This window comes from Charadrius vociferus, unplaced genomic scaffold (assembly GCF_000708025.1).
Source record: "Charadrius vociferus isolate BGI_N301 unplaced genomic scaffold, ASM70802v2 scaffold32, whole genome shotgun sequence".
NCBI lineage: Eukaryota > Metazoa > Chordata > Aves > Charadriiformes > Charadriidae > Charadrius > Charadrius vociferus.
This window is the reverse complement of record NW_009647856.1, coordinates 4710552-4732221: the sequence shown is the minus strand read 5'-3', so window position 1 is coordinate 4732221 and position 21670 is coordinate 4710552. Positions and strand designations below refer to the sequence as shown.

Genomic DNA, 21670 nt, shown 5'->3' with positions numbered 1-21670 from the left:
CCCATATCAGCCTATTGACCTCAGCATGAACCACTCATTAAAGTTTACAGGACATTTTGGTGGCTGAACTGAAGCAGTTATTCTGCTGGAAATATCATACTGAAAGCACATTTAAATCCATCAGCTGCATTGACTTTTTTCTCTATTAAAACTAAACACAACTGCTTGCTCTATCCAATTTTCTTAGTTTATTTATGAAAGTTTATGATGGGTATGTACTCATTGTTAACTCAGCTTGTACGCCCATGGTATCTGAGATATTGCAGTTTATTCTAGTCATAGCATAAACATACAATAGCTGTTGTACTGAGATAAAGAGAGAGTTATAAAACATTAAGATATCCAGTGGAGCAGTATGAACTAACAAGTTGCATGGTCACTTTTGAATGGCAAATGTTCTTTTCATGGATACTGCATTAACTTAATTTGTGCTTATACTTTAGCTATGCAAGACATCAGTGCTTGCAAAGTTTACATATTTTTTCAACCTCAAAGTGTGTAAGTTTAGTGTTAAAAAAGCAGATTTACAAAATTTTGATTTATACTTGAGGAAAAAATACTTTTGTAACAAATGTGTTAAATATGCTACTCTTTAAAGATAGGTCTGACTTGTTTTCAGAATTATTATTTATATAATAATGCAAAAAATTGACAGATGTTTTCTTTTTTCTTCCAGATTAAATTTGGATTGTTTGAAAAGCAGGGAGATATTTCACCATAGTACAAAAAAAGATACAGAAGAAGAGAGCAGAATGAGAGCTTCCCAAGTACCACATGCCTGCAGCCTGTTATCTTTAGTGATGCTGTTCCTTCCAGTCACTGGAACGTCAAAACAAAATATCCCAAGGCTTAAGCTTTCCTATAAAGGTAAACTTTTCAGCAGTTCTTCTGATTCTGCCACTTTTGTTTTGATGTGATGTTGCCAGCAGTTCATTTGTATTGCTAATCAGGAAAACAAAACTCACTTGTCCCTACAGTTCCCAGAAACACGTGATAGAAGCCTTAAAGATGGATGAATCACAGAATCACAGCATGGTCAGGGTTGGAAGGGACCTCTGGAGATCATCTAGTCCAACCCCCCCGCCAGAGCAGGGTCACCTACAACAGGTTGCATAGGAAGGTGTCCAGGCGGGTTTGGAATGTCTCCCGAATGGGAGACTCCACCACCTCTCTGGGCAGTCTGTGCCAGTGCTCCACCACCCTCAAAGTAAATTCTGACTAAGGACAGTATTAAATTCTCTTTTTTGGGTGAAGGGGTACATGTTGGGTTTTTAAACTATTATTTCAGTTTGCTCCTAGGTGATATCAATATACCACACAGAAATTAAGGGGGAGTCATTGCCTAAACATAGATTTCTAGTGCTACCTGAAATGTCATGAGGCCCATTGGAGACATTGCCATGTGGCTAGTGGGGGTGACATGGGACGTGGAGGACACTCACACCTTTCTAGAGGACCAGGGAAATTCACGAGAGCTACCCCAAGTGTTTCAAATGGCACTGATATTTTAATTTTGTAATCATTTTTTCTCTGTCACTAAGTTGGTATGTTAAACTCTTGAAATCTTGTTTTATTTCTTCTTCCTCTTTGCATCACAAAAGTGTGTTTTTCTCAGGACTTTCTTAACCTTATGTGTACTTTTTGTTGAGAATGTTACAGGTTGAGGAGTGTAAATACAGATGGATTTTTTAATACTTTGTTGGAAAAGTTCTTCAAGAAGGTAGATTTCTTGTAGCTTTGAATGTACTGTACACTTCCATGGTTTGTAGAAGGCAGAGAGATACATAGCTTTGATATTGTCTTCTTTAGCTAAAGCAAATGCTCTCCAGTTAGTTATCTTATTCTTTTTTCAGTTATGTCAACATCCTGCCCGTATGGGAGCTAATTCTGCTCTCAGTTTTTCAAACTTAGGTCTTCATATGCATTACAGAATGGGACAGGAGGCTGTAAAGTCTTCATCAGTGGTTATGATGCGTTTATCATGAGTTTAACACAGACAGGAATTTATTGAGTAAGCACAATGACATACTATTTATTTATAAGCTTCTCTTTTGCTAGATTTGTATGCCACTGTGTATGGTATTCCCCTGTGTATATATGTGTTTTAATGTGTTTGTGTGAGAGAGACAGAGGAAGAGAGATCAAGGGATCTTGACAACATTTTTATAAATTCAGGAAACAGTTGCACTCACTTAAGCCCGTGAATACAGAAACCGAAAGACCTGACATGAGTTATGAAAGTTAGCAATAAAACCCTCCTAACATACAGCCAGACTTCTCACAGCTAGGCCTTTTGAGATAATTCCCAATAGCAGCATATACCATATGGCGATGGCATTTATTGTGGATTTGACACTCATGATTAGTGAATTCCCCTTGACTTCAAAAGCAGATCGCCTTTGGCAAAATCCTGATGGATGCATTTGGCAGGTAAGGAGTGGGAGAGAAAAATTATTGAGGTCAAAACAGGAAAAAAAAAATCACTGAAATCTTAGTTTAAAATAGTGGCAGAGACCTGCTGGGAGTGGTTGGGAAAATGCCTGAGCTCGTTTAAAAAGACAATGAGTAGATGATTGATATTTAGGCCCTGACCCAAACTTTTATTAGCAACTTTATAAACCTTTCATTTTGGCTTGAGGGATACAGTTTCCTATCCAAACTTATCCACCTATATCCCTGTAGGGGGAAAAAAAAGCAACAGCAGATACAAAATGGCACATAAATTTTAATTTGGAGAGCTGTGATGGAACTGAAAAGCCAAAGGAAAGACAATTATCAGATTTTATTGTGCCTGCTCTTGCTCTTTTTTTGTGTGTGTTTTGGTTTGGTTTGGTTTGGTTTTGGGGAGCAGCATTCGTCTTTTTCCACAGGGAACAAGAAAAAAGTTACTGCTTTGTTTTCACACTTCTGCACTGAAATTATGTAGGTAGTGCTTGTCATAATTAAATCATGTTTTTCTTGTTGATAACAGCATGGCAGATGTCCTGACTATTTAATATAGTTGTCAGAATTAAACTTGCCTTTTCTCCTACCTCTCCTGACTTCTCCCTGCCCCCTCCAAGAATTCCAGACAAAATAACTCCAAGGTTTCTGAGAATAAGATGTAGGAGAAAGGAATTGTCTTGCCAATTCTCATAAAATTGTTACAGTCATGTCATTGACAAGTCCTGGCATCTCCATTCTTTGGAATTAAGACTTGAAATATCATGGGAAGGATAGTACCGGACCCTTTTCCTTCTTTATGGAAAACTGACCAAAAATTGGCCACATCAGGCAGCTCTGAAAATCTCATCACACATGTGTGTTCATTTGGCTGCTAAAGATGTTGTCTTTCAAGGGAAGGTTTCATCCCCTTCCAAGAGCAACGTGTTTATGGGATGGCATAGCTCCATCTTCCCAGAACAGCTGAGCATTTGCTCGGGCAGGAGAGCTGGAAGCGAACAGGACTTTCCTCTGCAGTTACTTCATCTCACAGCTGCAGCTCAGCACACCTCAGCTGAGGGCTAGAAACTGCTTCTTGCCATGCCCTGACAGTAAAGGGAAGAAAGGGAATGGCAAGTGATGAATGCTGAGGAGGAAGAAGTGTCGGGGACAAGAGGAAAGAAAGAAGAAGAGGGAACGGTATTAAAGGAACACAGAAAACAGAGAAAGGAAGAAACAAAGAAGTCAGCGGTAGAGAGACGAAGAGGGAGAAGGAGCAGGGCGGGGTAGCTAAAAGAAGTGTCTATTAACCGCAAGAGTGCTTCAATAAACTCTGGTGCGTCACAAGTCCTAGGCGTTCAGACAGCAATTAAAATTTTAGAGCTTGCCTGCATGGCAGTTATAGGTTTTCCTCTTCTGTGAGATTGCTTAAGGGGTGGAAATCTGTGCTGGAAATATTAAGATAGAGATATTCGAGTGAATGATGTGGGTATCAACATGATACTATACAATGAATTTCCTTTATTGTTTGCCCTGGCTCTAGAAATGCATTCTAAAAAATCATACACACATAAAACTATAAATGCATACAAGTCAATTAAAGTATCTTTTAATACAGAGGCAAAGTCATGTATATTCCACCTGTATTAATATAATACGCTATGATTTCTTATTACTTACCTCATCCTATATTCCCACATTTTTCCTGGTTCATTAATTAATTATTCAATATTTCTTTTTATCTTCTTCACCTAGACCTTAGCTTTTAGATAATGGTGCATGTCATTCATATCCCAGAAATTATCACTGCTGTCATGATGCTTCTAGGATGTTCTCACTACATAGACCTTAATTAATCTATGTCTCTTACATACGTATGAGGTGGTTTTATTATTATGTTATAGCTTTAATATTAGAAGAAAGTAAACAAACTATCTTCTAATAGAGGATTACCATCTATAGAAAACTTGGGCCTGATTTTTAAATAATGTTCCATATTTTAATAGTCTTTGTATAACACTACATTCAGTCTCAGAGCAACAGTGTGCATTTGTCATTCATTCTGATATGGCTGGAGATAACCTATGACCATCATCCAAACTGCAGAACTCTGCAAACACAGAAGTGACATTCAGCTTCCCTAATCTTACTCTCTGCTACCTCATTTAGCATCCTCATTCCCACCACCACCACAAATGCAGAAGATTTTAATATACCAGTCTCACTCAATACTGTCGTTTACAAGATGGCATCAGTTCTGTTACTGAAGAAGGGAAGGGCCTGTGTCGTAATTCATACATACAAACGTGTTTCATTCATATTGTATAGACAGCCTTATTTCTCTCTGTCTTTTGGGTAGTAGTCTTTACCAATTTATTGGCAGGTTCTTTTTTAGAGGTTTTTTTTTGTGTGCATTTCTAGGTTTTACTTTATAGTGAGACACAGAGAATAACCAGATCAGAATGTCGATTGCCTTCTAGGAAAAAAACCAAAAAATAATTTCAACCTCTTTCAATTTGTGGCCCTCCTAAAATTTTCCAGTAGAAATGTAGATGCCTAATCACAAATCTAAGCATAATGATTTGCTTTATTTTGTTGCTTTTCATGGACATCTCAGCTGTAGTCTGTGCACTCAAAGCATCATAGAATCATTTGGGTTGTAAAAGACCAAGATCACCAAGTCCAACTGTAAGCTTAACACTGCCAAGTCCACCACTACACCATGTCCCTAAGTGCCACATTTACACATCTTTTAAATACTTCCAGGGATGGGGACTCCACCACTTCTCTGGGCAGCCTGTTCCAAAGTTTGATAACCCTTTCAGTGAAGACATTTTCCTAATATCCAATGTAAACCTCCACTGGTGCAACTTGAAGCCGTTTCCTCTTGTCCTATCACTTGTTACATGGGAGAAGAGACTGACCTCCACGTCACTACAACCTGCTTTCAGGTAGCTGTGGGGAGCGATAAGGTCTCCCCTGAGCCTCGTTTTCTCCAGGCTAAACAACCCCAGTTCCCTCAGCTGCTCCTCATAAGACTACATTTATAACTCATAAGAATACATTTATATTACAGAAGTTTGCATTCTGTTTTCTTGGCTAGGAGGTATGCCCCAGCCCAGTTTTGGACATTGTCACCAGTGACATATAAACATTGACATCCACAAACATATATCATTGCCACACGGGGGTGCGACCATGCCTCAAAACCACATCACGCTTGCTGTGACCAGTGTGGATTTGGTCAGAGGACCAGGATCCTGACTTGTGACACAGCAGCTAGGAGAAGGCAAGGCTGGAGGCAATCTTTGGCTTTTAAGACAGGGTTTACTTAACACTGTTAAAAACAACTATGGAAATAATTTAAATCTAATAAACAAGAAAATTATTCTCAGCTGAATTTTTTTCTTCTTCACATTGAACAAATTAAGGTGCATTCTCACTCCTACTAAAGTTATGGCAAGAGTTTTGCCACTGAAGTAAAATTAAGCAAGATTGAATTTCCACTCCTCCTCACTTTTTTCATCTCAAATAAGTGAACTAGAGACATGCAATTCTGTCTCCTCTGTTGATGGATGACAACGCTAAATCATCAGCTCCACATGGAAATTAGCCACGTCTAAGAATTGCTTAGCTTCACACAGTGTTTTGCATACATGAATTTTTTTCTCCCTAAGAGTGATCCATTCTTACAACATGGTGAAAAAGAAAGCAGAGGTTAACATTTTGGTGCCAGGAATTCTTTTGAAAACTTGACTGGTTAAGTACATTTCCTCAATGTTCTAAAAATGGTCCTTTGAACATGCTAATTCACAATATTGAGCATCCTGTTTTCTAAATATTTTTTCTTTAAATGTATTTCATTTTATAACTGACAGGATGCTTAACTGTTGCATCAGAGCAGTTAGTTTGTTCTGTTTCAGTAAAGCTGGCTTATTTCCATGTCATGCATCATTTAATTATGCATATAAAATATAGTTACTGTTGTATAGCTCCGTGAGCCTCATTTAAACTGTCTGTGACATTGTGGTAATCCTGGCACCACAATGGGGGTGTTGCACAGCTATGAATGGTTGGAACGTGGTAAACTGGTGATGTACAAAAAAGCCTAGAAATGAGCTTGCATTTCTGCAGCTGCGCTGGCTCTATAGGAAGAGGAAGAAAAATCAGTAAAAACATGCTTTTGTGACAATATCAGCAGCTGTAATTCTGAATGCTGACAAAGATCAAGGAAAATGTGCTGAGTGAGGAAGTGCTGCTTTTCTTGAATCCCCCCTTTGTTTTTTAATTCATTTTTGACGATTTGTGATTTCTCTGAAAAATCAATCTCAGATTCCTTTGTAGAGCAACATAAAATGTTTGCGTGAGAGTTAAGATCCTAGTTTCAGCTGCTTGTCTAGTTATGAAATGGCTTTTGCCTGTTTTGTCTCAAAAAATGCTTTCTGGAGGCAGTGAACACTGATACTTAAAATGTACCATAGGTTGAAGATGGATGGGCATTGCTGTCCATGTGAGGAAAGACTCTTGTATATGCTGTAGACTAAGTATAAACTTGAAGGGGTTTATTACATTTTAGTAACAGGAAAAACAGCAAGTTACTTACAGACTTTTTTTTTTTCCTTTTTTTAAACTAGTGAACTTGGAGGTCAGATCCAACTATATGTTGCATTTTCTGTCATATAATTATCATATATATAATGTCCTGGAGAGCAGCCTCCAGTCAGTGACATCAACAGTTTACATAGCAGTTGAACTAAGAATAACCTTAGAGAACTGACCCGTATCAACCTCTTAACAGTGTAAACAGCCTGTAGCTCACAACAGTTTTCTTTTTTTTGTGATCACAAAAGGGCCTCAATTGGATAAAAAAAGAATTGTATTCACAAAATACCAAACTATTCTGCGGAATGTTCACTTGATTAAATCTCAGAAGATGAGAGAAAAAAAGCAAAAGAGCAAGACTTGGGGAAGAATGAGTGGTCCCTTGTAAAAAGGAGGATGAGACAACACTGAAAACTGCTTCCCTAGAAGAATATGGGGAAGATACATGAGCAGTGGCATCAGCTTTGAAGAGGGTACTTTCAGAAATATGTGTCTAATTGCACTTTTACTAAAGACATTTGTAAAGCTAACCCAATCCTGAGTAGCTTCAAAGATCCCAACCTTGTTCTCTGTCTATGCACTAATTTGAGGGCATGATCCTCTTGACGTCAGCGTGTGTCTAGCGGTGGACATCTGTGGTTGCAGTGCAGGTCCTCAAGTCATATCCTATTTCCCTTTCCTCCCTCATTTCTGCTGTTCCATTTATAGACGAGTTCCTCAAAGAAGGGCCGAGGGTTGCAGGGGAGGTCTGTTCTGTAGTCAAAGTCCTTTGGAGATAAATACACAAAGAGATAGCAGAAAGAGAGAGAGACAAAATTTCCTTTATCACACCAGACCATTATCAGAGAAGTCAGCAGGCTGGGCTAGCTGTGGTTAAGAGAGGCACGAGAGTGGGAGTGACAAAGATACCTTTTTTCCACTAATTCAAGAAAACAGGCATTCTCCTTTCTGATCCGAATCCTGACTGTCCCAGAGAAGTATGGTGTGTTGTACCACAGAGTTCGATGGCTAAGAGGTTACTGAAGACACCAAAATTGAATGTTCAACTTATCTGGCAGCTTTGGAAAGACTATACAAATCCCTCTGCATCATTGATGAACCCTGCATTTCTTTGAAAAATGTTTCTCACTAAATATGTAACACAGCAGCAGTCCATATGACACCCACTGGTATCCCCAAATGGATAAATATATCTAAATATGAATAACAAGATATATCGACCCCCCCACACACACCCTCCAATATTAAATAATAGCTTATGCCTATATATTAATAGTTGACAGGACATAATATGGCGATGCACATGATTACCTTGTGCCTACATCACTGATATCCCTTGCCCTGCAATTTTTAGTTAGTCCTATCACAACATTGCTTAAGTCTACAAGGCAGACATTGGGTCCAACTGCATATCTGCATGCGAGACTCTAAATCTAACAGCTTTCTAGGCATAACTCCAACAGAAACAACTAACATATAAGGGAATTAATGCAGATATTCAATGACCTCTAGTTTTAATGGCTTCATAAGAACTTAACTCTTGTCAATATCAGAAAGTATAACTGATAATTGTATTTCAGTTTGCCATAGGAGAACATTATGCTACTCCAAGCTATTATAATGCAAACTGGTTTTATTTTAATTGCTAGAAGAGGTCCTTTGTTATTACCAGTGCAAAACTCTTTTGAAAACCTACCTTCACATTAGCCAACTGAGTTACCTTGCTACACTAGCTTACTTTTTAATCAAATAAAATATATCTGGAAAACTGGAAAAAGAATGTAATGGGAAAAATCTTTGAAGTTTCCTGAAAACAGGCATTCTCTACATTTAAACCACACTTTTAAAAGACAATGTCCATCCTGTACAGCTGCCCTAGATAATGACTGGGTGACTTAAACAGTGCTTCCCTATACCGATTGCATCTCTGTACTGCACTTCTCTAGCAATTTAGAGCAGGGATATTAATTTTGCCTTGTGAGCTCAACCATCATTCATGATGGTAGAAACAGCTAAAATATTAATGCCCCCACTGTCATTATAAAAGTTCTGGTTCCTCATTCAGAGCATGGGAAAGAAAGATTATCTGGCCTGTGTCAGAGAGGGAACCCCCCTGCGGGGACAGGAACAAGCAGTTACGTGTGGGGAGAGCAAGCAGGAACCTCCTAAAGCAGGTTTGCTGCCAACAGCGGAAATATCTGTTCCACTGACAGGTAAATCTGCTCACAGAGGTCCCTGCCCTTTGCCTCCTTTCCTGTGCAGGCACTCCTCCCACCGCAGCCCCTTTAGCCCTGCCAAACGCTGCCATTGCTCCCTGGGTAGCAGGTTGTGCTGATGAGCTGGTTATTGTTTCCCAGGCCTGATTTCTCCTCCTTTACTGTATCTGCTCTGCCGCCTCGTCCATCTGGACCTGTCTTGCTTGCATCAAGAAACCAGAAGAGCTTTTCAAAGCCAGTAATGAGGAAATTTCCTTGCCCTCAGGGGGACTGTGGGATGGGCGTTGAAGGACCATCAGCACTTAACAGGCTCTCTCAGATGGTGGTTTCATGGCAGCTGAGCCAACATAACAGAGTGCTGCTTCTGGAAGGAGGACATCTCCCTCCCTGCTCCCTTCTCCCCAAACACACATATCCACTTCTTTCCTCCCTCATCTGCTCCCAGATGCATGGACCTGCCCTTTCTCTTGCACCAGCTCCAGCTCTCGTCAGCCCCTTTGGCAAGGGCATACACTATTAGTATTAGTAGTTAGGACTTTATCTCTGTATCTTATTTAGCTTTACAGCCTGACCATACAGCTTGTGTGGGCTCTGGTCCAATGCTTGGAGTCGGAGAGAAGCATGGCCCCCATGGCTTCTTGCTATACGCTCAGGGCTAGATCCTCAGCTGATAAAATTATTGCAGGTCCCAGTGGTTAAACTGAGAGTCTGGCTCTAAGTCTTGATGCAAATGCAAGTGGGGTGTGTGTCTGTGGAGCGTGCAGAGGGTGGGGAAGGGTGGGACGTACAGCTATTGAGTACTTTCATAAAAATCTGTGTTGCTCACAAACACTGGTTATAACTTGTGCATACAATACAATTACATCAGTATGGAAATTGCAAATAGCAATGATAGGCAACAAATCTGGATTTTTTCTGTCTGTGAGCTCTTCTTTTAAGTCTTGAAAACAGAGGCGCTAATGAAGTAAATAAACAAGTAAATCTGTTTGGCATCAACTCTCATTTCCACGGGCAACTCACCTTCTTCACGAATAGCTCGTGCTGTTCTGTATCCCTCCTAAGCCTGTTAGTATCAATACTAATGTGTTTTCCAGGCCCATGCCATTTGATGCTGCTGTTACAACAGAGTTGTTCATGCCACTGCAGTTCAAGGTCTCTCATCTTTTAGCCTGAAAGCCTTATCTACTTTGCTGTGGACATTACTCTCATTAGGAAGCTGGAAAATACATTTGAAGCTGGTGAGAAAAATGTTAAAGTGAAAGTATTATTAAGATAGCTGAGCATTTTAAAAACAATAGGTTTCATATATCACAGCTGTAGGCTGATTGGAGCAAGTCCTGGTGTCAGTCTGAGAAAACAGGTCTGAGTAAAGTGAGTCAGACTCCAAAGAGATCTGTCAGCACCTATCAGTAGTGTCAGACCAGCTACTGAGCCAAATCCATGTTTCTGCAGCCAATTATACCTCAGATTTACTCAAGAAAACTCCTTGCAGGTTTAAATCCTGGACATTGAAATCCACAACAAAATTCTCATTTGCTCCAAATGTGAAACAAAGTCCACTTATCTTACTTCCTTAGGCTGTAATTTCATCGACAAAGCAAAAACTGAGTAAGGATTTAAAAATATGTCATATTCTGCACAGCTGCTACCAGATAGTATGGGTGGAAGAAGTCACACAACCTGCTGTTGTTTTACCAGCTCATAGATATGTGGGCTATAAAATGTAGCAAAGACCTCCTCTCTCTGTCCTCAGGGTGCTCTGGCTTCTCCAAAGAATATCATGTTCTCAGAAATTTCTCTGAAGATGAAGTTAGTAGACAATTTCAGGCACAGGTGCTTGAAAATACTCCAGCCATTTTTGCATCACTCTGAATAAAGTAAAGTCTGAAATGAAGGGTTGGTACTATTTTGAAGGCAAGTGCAATACAACAACAGTAATTTGTTTTGAAAGGAGCGTTAGCGCTGCATAGATTTTCTGAACCGTACTTTGACAAAGGAAGAACTATGTGCCAAGTGCTAAATATGATCGCCATGTTGCATTTTTAACACTTGGATGTACTTGTGAAGTACAATACACATCTCCATCCAAGCAGGAAAGAATGAGTCCGCTGCTGCAGTGTGGAGTATATTCATTCATGCAAGTTAATGCAAGTCCCAAACCCCTGAGATGGTTTTGATGTTCAACGGTTAGTAGGCACAGCCTATTATCAGTGCATTTGTGTTGCCTGTTCCTCACAGTGTGGGCTAATCCCCACACTTCATCCCTCCTGCAGGTCATATGTTTATGCACCTAAAAGGCAGCTTGAAGGTTCATGAGATGAGATGGTAGACTAATTGGAACAGTAAAACTGATTCATGATCAGTGCGTCTAACTCAGCTTTTTCAAATCAGCCAGTCAAAGAGAATTTTGCCATTATTTCCACCTGAAGCCTATCATTGCTTTCTTGCTTTCTATGTGTTTGGTTGGATGATAGATTGGGAGGAACAAGAGGGTGGGAAATGGTTAACTGAAGAACTTTCTGAACATGAAGAAAACGGCTTCGAGTTAACACAAGATATCTAAAAAATTGTGGTTCTTAATTGGGAGAATTCATTTAAAGCTGTCTTTTCCTATGGTCAGTAAACTCAGGCTATTTGGCACTATGGATCTATTGATGTGGATTTTCAGAAGAGCTTTAGGAGTAGGTGAGTTTATAAGCTATCACCCTCAGAACAGGGCTGAGGTTTTATCTCAGCTGCTTGACACTCAGGTCACTGGAAGATAATTTTAAAAGACAGGGCTAGAGCTTGGTCTCTAGTTAAGTTGGTAGTTCCTATTCTATATGGTTAAGAAAAAAACTGGCTTCTGACTTCAATAATGGCCTGAAGTTTTACTCTGCTAGATATAAGGAAAAAAAATCTTATGCTCTTAGAGAGCAATATCCCCTCACCATTGGGGTACTTTGAAGGGAATTTGAAATAAGACTGAAGTGGAAGAAAGCAGATTTCACTCAAATGACAGATTATTTACCCATTACACAGGATCTGTGAGAGGTGAAAGGGGAAAAAAAGGTAAGTTTGGTCCTGACAGTTACAATGAGGAAATAGAAGTGATGAGTCCATTGTTTGCATGTTCTGCCTTTCATTTAAAGAGAAATTTTGGTATTATTTAAGTCTATCAATGTGCCAGTCGTTCTTAATGAATAGGTATGTGTGATGAGATGCCAACAATTATTTCCACATTGCCAAAGCTCATATGCTTGCCAGTCATTTATATTGAATTACATTTGCAGTGCATATTCTTTAAATAGCCACAGTTATCACTTAAAAAAAAAAAAAAAAGTGATTTAATTTGGCCTTGGAAACAACAGTTAGTTTGTTTACTTTGGCAATTTTGCAAGAAAGATAAACTACTTAGGAAAAGGGAACCTGTGCAAATCCACAGTCTTCAGTCTTCTTCAGAAAAACAAACATTTTATTCAGATACATTTTCAGTTGTGCTATTAAAAGTTAATTATTTAGTTTGGCCCTGTGGATTTTGTGAGTTGAGCCTTTGCATTTTTTCACCAATAACATGAAGTCACAAAGCAGCTTTTAATCATCTCTGCAATAATAACACTTTACAAGTTATTTGTGCAGCTGCCTCACTAGTCAAATTTATTTGCAGTTAAAAGGCAACTAAAATACATTTCCATAAACATGAGCGAGAATTGTTTAGTTCATGCTTTAACTGGGTGTATTTTTGGTGGTAAGCAGCTACCTATTTTGTTTTACAGTATTACCATTTTTGCAGATTTAAAAAGCACAGTCAAAGACAGGACTGTAGGTTGATTCTAACTCCTGGCTCTGAAATAGATGAACTAAATAATCTGCAGTAGTCTCAATTCTGATCCTTCAGAAGCATCTCCTTTCAAGTGAGCTTTACTGATATGAAAGAGAATCAGGTCCCACAGCATGAACTCTTTTTTTTTTTTTTTTTTTCTTTTTTCCTCTTTATTGGTGGAGTAGCTGTTGTGAAGGTTATCCGAAGAGAATATGATCTGTTGCTTCCTGATGAAAGGTGTAAAAAATGTCTTCACACCACTGCACAGAGAGAGCTATTGCTTAGTTACTATTGTCTGTAATGATGGCTTGAGAAGCATAGTGCATAATGGAGCTACTTTAATTATTTATGATTTTTTCTGGGTTTGTAAAATGCTGCCAGATTTGACATCTATCAATAAGTATTTGCAAATAGATATGTGGGAAATTTTATGTTTGCTGATTGCTGAGCAGGGCCATAGAAGTTCCTGAAGCTCAAAGTGAAAATGCCCTGAAATGCCTTAAAACCTGTAGCAGACTGTTCCTGAATTTTGGAGCAATCATTGAAAAGGTTCTCTTTCCAGTGTCACTGTCCTAGACTGTAATACCCTCCTGGAGCACAAATCAATCCTAAAAGAGGAACAGAAGCATCTAACTCCAAAATACGTGGTGGAGTACAAGGTGTTATTGGGGGCTACTCAGAAAGAGAACCAAGATTTTGACACAATATTGTGCCAACAAGAAATCATGTTTCCTCTGTTCCCAGTAATCCATATCCTTTTGGAAAGGCCCTGCTGTGCCATGAATATGACGTTTTCCTCCAGGCCAAATAAAATTCATTGTACAGCAACAAGAGCCACATGGCATGCACAACAAATCATCATTGTCCATGGTGAGATGCAGCTAAACAAAATATAACTTGCCTCTTGTATCATGTAGTAGAGATTCATTGTAGACTGGAACTATTCTTTTTGCCTTCATACAAATACATCTGGGGTCAATTGGATCTTCTAAACTCAAAACACTTTAGGAATTAAGTAAATTGTTATATTGACATTTCTTTATCCCCAAAATTTAGGTGAGGATTCACACAATATTCATGTAAATTGTCATGGGTATGTTACAGTACATGAAAGAACTTGCTCCTAACTGGAAGAAAATGATGTGACTTTTTCTTTTTTATTATATATGGAAATTACAGAATTTAAAATCGGAGTCCTTCAAAGGTGTCATTAGATGCAGCTGTTTTGAAACAGATTGAGGAGTTCCCTTTCTGCCATTTTAAGCCATTGCACAAATGCCTGTGACTGGTCACAGGGGCAATTCTGAGCCTTGACCGAGTGATTCTGGACTGCTGCATGATTACACAATGCCGGGGTGGAGGAACAGCAACACAGTCACCACATATGTGACTTGAGGTTAAACAGTCTAACTATGCTGTATAAATGTAAATACATGTTACCAGAACAGAATGACATTTTTTCATTCAAAGCCTTTATGCCATGGGTCTGCTGCTGGAGGGTATTTAAGTAAGCAATGGTCATGCTGTTGAGAGCCAAGTCCACTGAGATACTTTTCTAAGTGAATAAAAACCAGTCACTATTCCAGCTTCTAACACTCAGCAGTGAAATATTAACCCAGAAAGGGACTTTGCTAAATATTCATTTAATCGCCAGACTGGAAAAAAGTATTTCGTTTTCAGTAAAACAGCAAATACACATTTCAAACTGAGTGCTGAACATGTGCTCATAAAAGACCACCCCTGTAACTAACTTTGTTTCTGTGCATTGTGAGAATGTTGTTTCTATATTAGCCTGGCTACAGAGATGCAGTGATTCAAATCAACAGCTTGCTCTAAGCTTGAAAACCATTGGGCAAAAGTGCTTTTAATAGTAAATTTTTCCAGTGTAATATCCTTGGTGATATTAAATATATCTCACTGTGAAGGGCAATTTCAACCCATAAGATTGGATTATTTTGCTTTAATGGAGTGAGAACAATGATTAATTTGGGTGTAACTTAATAAATTCTCTGTTAATGTTTACTTGACAAATTTTATTAGGTCATGTTTCAGTTTTAATCTTATCAGTGGCCATGTTCAGAGTCTTATTTCCAAACTCTTTTCAATAGTTAGTAAATAACTGAGCAGACCTGATTCTTCACCACTTTGCAGCCTGTGTTATCATTTGCGTCAGTAAGAAATCAGTGTACAGCGCTGTCGTTTCAATCATCTGGAACATTTTACAAATGCTTTCCTTATGATGCAGTGAAGCAAATGGCTGCACAAGGCACCAGACAGGGCTTGTTCCCACTTGGGTGTTTCAGTCATGAGACAGCTTTTTCCCTCCCTGCTGTAGCAGTTCTAAGTGGTTCTTTACCAAGAAATACTAGAAGTGTTAAGCAATAGATGACAAATGTCCTTTTGGGATGGTCGCTACAGCGATCATTCCTTCCAAATATGAAAGAAAGGGGAAGTGGAGAGTAGTCTCAGTCATCTCCTTTGAGGTATGTGGAGAATCAGGTCTACATATTTTGGCAAGTGATACACTTGCAAAGGCCCATGGATTGCATGACTCTAAGCAACGAAAGTGCTTTAGAGCATTTGCACAAACGTATCATTTATCCTTACTGAGATCAAATTCCTATGGTTGGGGATGAGAAGGAATTTTCTCTCATATTCTGCATCTTAGTTACCCACGTCCTGCGGGCGAGCGCTGTGATATGACTGGAAGGTTGTCATCAGAGGAGCTTTAAAAGCAGCAGTGTGATATGGATTTCTGAAATACAGTAGCCTGTGAAATTCATGAATCTCTCCTGTTTATTTATGTTAATGCCTGTGAATGACTAATTACTAGGTATTGTGATCCTGTGTTTCTCTCCTTCCCTCCATCCTATCTGGGACATAGAATTGTTACATAGGGATTTAACTGAGACTGCAGAATTAATAAGGTGGTTATTATTATAAACCATGTATCAGATAATCTAGTAATTCAGCCAGCTCTTATGTCATGGGTGGAGAAGAGAAAGACGATTACTCAGAAATGATGTGCTGTAGCAATACTCAGCTGATAAACAGTATTTTAGAGATCAACTGAGAAGAATTTGAGTAGCCCAAAGGAGCTAAAACCTCCTGCCGTGCTATCATCAGCATCAGAGAATCCTTTCCCAATAAACAGCTCCATCATATCCAGTACCAAGAATTTCCAGTCAGAAAAAACAAAGGAGGAGGTTTGTACAGAGTATGACATCTAATGAAGACACGTTTACGTCATACAGAAATTAGCTGCTTGACTAGAAGTGGCTGTCCTGTAACAGAGAACCCAATAACAACAACAAAAAAAAAAGATGTTTCAGGAGGAAAACATCTTTATTTCTTATTGGGTAAAAACACACTAGTGGAGTGAGCTAAGCTTCAGAAGTTGTGGGTTTAGAGGGCTTTTCTTTTTCCTTTTCAAAATTTTTATTTACTTGTAACACTGGTTTAGCTATTCTTCAGCCAGGCTATTCATCAGCCAGCTCTAGTGTACGAAGAAGTTGGATAGGACTTAAGTTTTTATATTACCATGATAACCATAAGTTGTTTGTAAGTGATCTTGCTGTCAATTAATAAGCAGGTCTTTTAAAGTGTTACTAATTTAGAAAAAATACCCCTGACATCTTTGTCTTCACAAAAGATAGGACAGCGCTGGCATAAGGCAGTGTAGTGCTTAATGTTGGATTTAATTTTTCAACATGAAGTAAGATTTTTTTCAACATACTGCCAAATAAATCTCACCTAGGGGAATAGGAGCTGTAATACAAGACAATTTGTTTTCAGACTGTACCGTAACAACATTCAGCAGTGAGCCAGACAAAAACCACATGAGCTTAAGTAGAAGTGACTGAGCCAAAAAATAATTGTCATAATTATATACCAGGTAGTCAGATTAATAATGATAAAATATTTATTCTCCCACAGTGCTGTTTATTAGCCAGCAACAGGACTTAATCTTTGCCTTACCTATCACATGTTTTGTGAGAGACCTTGGAGAAAAAAGTTTGGTGGTTTGTTTGGTTTTTGTTTTCCTCTTTATTTTGTTCAGGAGTTACTCTGCAGAACACTGGCCCTGATTTTCGTCATGATCAGGAAGTGTAAATAACTTGTGCTGTAAGTCTGGCCTCTCTAGCAGGAAGGATACATTGTCCATCCAGTGCCAGGAAGGTGGAAATACTCTTAATTTTTTATTCAATTAAATACAGGATTTACCTTTCTGTCCCAAGATTTCTGAATAGTTTAGCTTGGAGAGTTTGCTTGTGGAAGAACTGATTCATATGTTTATTTTTGTTCTCCCCAAATTAATGACTGCCCAACAAGACTAAACTCTCGTTGTGCTCTTTTCTATATGTTGGTTGTATCCTCATCCAGAATTACGTCCACATACTCTTCATTAAGCAAAAGGTCACAGACTTTTTACTTTACACCCTTTTAGCTTTTTTTATAGGAGAAGCATAGATTCTTTCATTAGTTTCATAGAGAAACATGTTTTTCTTAATTACCTTCCGAAAGAGATTGGAAGCCACTATTAAATCACGGTAAAACTTAAGTGTCAAATTTGTTCTTTTAATAGGGAAAACTTCCTCTGCAGACAGGGTGAGGATGCAGGAACAGCCACCCGTTACCACCTCTGTAAGGAAAATAAAGACTTCAGGACCTCAGAGGTGTTGCTACTGGATGCTCCCCTGAATATACCTCTGTATTGCCTTCATTTCAGTACTGTGCCCGGGGGATATACCTCTGCTCCATGGTTGTTGATTCAGATCTCAATTCTCAATTAAAATTATGGTAATTGAAAATTTAATTGTGGCAATTCTCTATGCTGTCACTAGAACTTAATATTAGACAATGGACAAACTGAACCTTATATCAAACTTTCTATATACATTGCAGTTGTTACCTCCTCCCAGTTTTTCTCAACCATATATATAGGTTAATGTCCAAGTGGAAATCTGTAATGAGTGGTATCCTTCAAGGGTCCATTCTGAGACCAATGCTATTTTATATCTTCACGAATGACATGGTGTGATTGAGCGCACTCTCACCAAGTTTGTGGATGATACCAAACTGAGTGGTGCAGTTAATATGCTTGAGGGAAGGTATGCCATCACTCATCTAGTTTGACTAAATGATCTTTGAAGCACCCTTGTCAGGGTGGAGGAGTAGGCCCATACAAATTACATGAAGGTCAACAAGGTCAAGTGCAAGGTCCTGCACTTGGGTTGGGACAACCCTTAATAACAACACAGATGGGATGGTAAACAGATTGAGAGCTGTCCTGCAGAGAAGGACCTGGGGATACTGCTGGATGAAAAATTCGATGTGAGCCAGTAATGTGTGCTTGCAACCCAGAAAGCTAACCGTACCCTGGGCTGCATCACAAGAAGCGTGGCCAGTAGGTAGAGGGAGGTGATTCTGCCCCTCTACTCTCATGAGACCCCACCTGCAGTATTACATCCAGTTCTGGGGTCCCCAGTGCCAGAAAGACATGAACCTGTTAGAGTGGGTCCAGACAAGGGCCACAAAAACGGTCAGAGGGCTGGAGCACCTCTCTTAGGAGGACAGGCTGAGAGAGCTGGAGTTATTCAGCCTGGAGAAGAGAAGGCATCTGGGAAAATTTATTATGGCCTTTCAAAATATAAAAAGAGCTTATAAAGAAGATGGAGAAAGACTTTTTACCAGGGCCTGAAGTGACAGGACAAGGGGCAACGGTTTTAAACCGAAAAAGGCTAGGTTTAGATTGGACTAAAGGAAGAAGTTCTTTATGATGAGAGTGGTGAGACACTGGAACAGGTTGCCCAGAGAAGCTGTGGATGCCCCATCACTGGAAGTGTTCGAGGTCAGGTTGGATGGGGTTGAGCAACCTGATCTAGTGCAAGATGTCCCTGCCCATGGCAAAGGGCTTGGACTAGGTGATCTTTGAAGGTCCCTTCCAACTCAAATTTTCTGAATCTCTAATACCTGCCACATATAACCACTGTTCCCTGTTCCTAACTATTCTTTCTGGCCTTGACTTTCTTTGCTGCATTGTATGTAGACCACCAAATATGGTGAGATAGTGATCTTTGATTGTGTGTATCCATGACTATAATGACATAAATATACATTAGTTTTCTTACAATAAAGGAAAGGTATAGCACGTATTTTGTAAAGATCTTTTTTTGTTTCTAATTTCTATTGAAGAATGTGATTCCTTTATGTCACAGACATAATTTATTAAGAAAATTTCATACAGAAAAAATGTTTTGTGAAAGCAAATATCACCCAATTTGGAAGTAAGAAAACCAAGGTTAACAGGAACTGTATCATGACCCTGGAAAGATATGCTTTAAGACTGTAGTATCTCACCGGCATACTCCATGCTGGTTGCATATATTTATAAAAGACATCAATGAGTCATATGTAAACATTTTGATTATAAAGATTTTCTTCGTTTTCCCACAGACTTGCTGCTTTCAAACAGCTGCATCCCATTTCTGGGCTCAACGGAGGGGCTTGATTTTCGAACCCTGCTGCTAGATGAGGAGAGGGGCCGGCTGCTAATCGGAGCTAAAGACCACATCTTCCTGCTCAACTTGGTTGATTTAAACAAAAATGTAAAAAAGGTCAGTTTGTTTTCCACAGAGTTCATCTCATAAGTTCAATTTTGTTCCTTTTTTTTTTCTTTCTTTTTTTCCCCTCCCTTCTTCACTGTGTAACTTGCAGATTCATTGTGCAATGCTGCTTACCGGAATTTGATAATCTCACCTCTCATAAATTATACAGATTTCTCATGGTATGTGACCTCCTGTGAGACTGATGTCCTGCAAGAGGTCAGCTACCTGAAGGAGCTCTGCAGTGCATGAAAGTAACAGGAAAATATCAGCAAAAATGCAGCTCAGAGTGTTTGCTTCTTAATTTCTCTGGTCATGATCAGCGTCCTCAAAAAAGCATTTGAAAGAAGATAACTGAAGATAGCTCTTTCCTTGCTTCCTGGCATCACAGGGATTACATTACTGTGATGTTAAACAAAGCAAGGGCAGTTTGAATGGTTTAAATTATAGCAAAAATGTTAGTGGTAATTTTAATATTAACATTTGTATTAATATCTAGAATTACTAGTGATAGGAGAAGCTTCCACTGGGAGCTACTGTACTCCCTTGCCCATGCCCTAGGACAACGAGTTAACTCCAGATAATAAGATGGCAATTTAGCTTTCAGTATTTCTAGCAGACAAGATGAATTGTAGCTTTTGTAAGCACAATTGGCTGCTACATGTAAAAACCAGATGCTTGCCCAGGAACACAAGTGAAAATGGCTTTCCTGCTACTTCCAGATATGCTACTTGCTGAGGAAAATTTAAATTCTCAGCTGTGTTTGATATTTTCTTTAAGCACCAGAAGGAGGTTTTAAATTACTGTGTTCTGCTGTCAGCTCTGAAGAGGTAACTGACCCTGAATTAATACAACTGGAGCGCAGGGGTTTAGCAGGTGTAGCAGGAGACTATTTTGCTCCACGTGTTTGAGTACAACACTTGCTGTCCTTGTATAGAAGAGATATAGTACCAGGCCGACTATCTTATTGCTTATTTTGACTTCTGCGATGCTCAATATGCCAGTTTTTTAAAAAAACTCAGATTCTGAGTGCTTCAGGAAATTTCTTCCCTGGGATGCTTTGTCAAACACTTGTGTCTGCCATTTCAGTAGTTTATTCAAAACCCAGCACCTCCTCAGGATATTACATTAATAACAGCATTATTCACATTGTGGATTTTCAGACTACAGATTGATTTCTGGCACAGGCTTTCTGTAGAAAAAAAAATAATTGTTTGTGTGAAAAGCAGATTTCTGTTTCTGTGGGATGCTGCTTACCTCCTGAGAGATGTCGAGTGCTGTCACCTCCCGTTATGTTCAGCGGGGCTTGATTAGCTCCGAGCTTTCTGGAGGTGGCAGCACCCTGCGTGATCCGCCCCTCCGTCCAAGCTGGTAACATTTTCCCTTTAGCCAAACCACCACTGATCATTATGGGTGTTGTGCTTCCCAAGAAGAGAAGAACACAGACTGAGCCAGGAGAATCAGTGTGTGATCACACAGTGCCATTTAATAGAGAGACTGTAGAGCAAAGACTCACTTTATATTGGAATGAAAATTTGCATTTGGTAAGCTGAATAGAGAATGTATGGCTACGTATCTGTGGTAACCTGAAGGAAGGGAATAAAATTCACAGCTGCTTGCATATCTGGACTAAAGAAATGGTTGTCTGCAGGTTCAAATACTTCTAATTTTTAGTTTAACCATTCAGGTCACCTTTAACTTTTCAGAAAAAACACTGAGGAAAAGTATAGTTAAATAGCTAAAATTGACTGAAAAACTCTGCGGAGCATCCTGCTGTGCTGATTTCCATATCTCTGTAAGCATTCAGCATCTTTATAAACTTGCCCTCTTGGGTAAATGCTCAGGTAGCACAAGACAATATCACAGAAGCATTTCTTTTCAGTTCCTCTGTACTGAGAGTGTAGACACATGTTTGGGGAGGGAAGAGATGAGATGAAGGACGTTGCGCGAGTGGTTGTGTATAAATCTCAGTCACTGAGGAGGTCTCAACACTAAAGGATACTCTCCAGTAGCAGGGAAGTGTC

At 39.2% G+C, this 21670-nt stretch overlaps 1 protein-coding gene across 1 annotated transcript in view; it reads left to right on the top strand.

The window, feature by feature from the left end:
- Positions 1–679: 679 nt before the first annotated feature.
- Positions 680–21670, top strand: part of SEMA3D (sema domain, immunoglobulin domain (Ig), short basic domain, secreted, (semaphorin) 3D) — a 98890-nt gene continuing 77899 nt past the window's right edge. Inside the window, exons 1-2 of the mRNA XM_009882931.1 lie at positions 680–867; positions 19498–19658. Of these exons, the coding sequence (XP_009881233.1) occupies positions 753–867; positions 19498–19658 (276 nt within the window). The 5' untranslated portion in view covers positions 680–752. The remainder of the gene's footprint in view (positions 868–19497; positions 19659–21670) is intronic.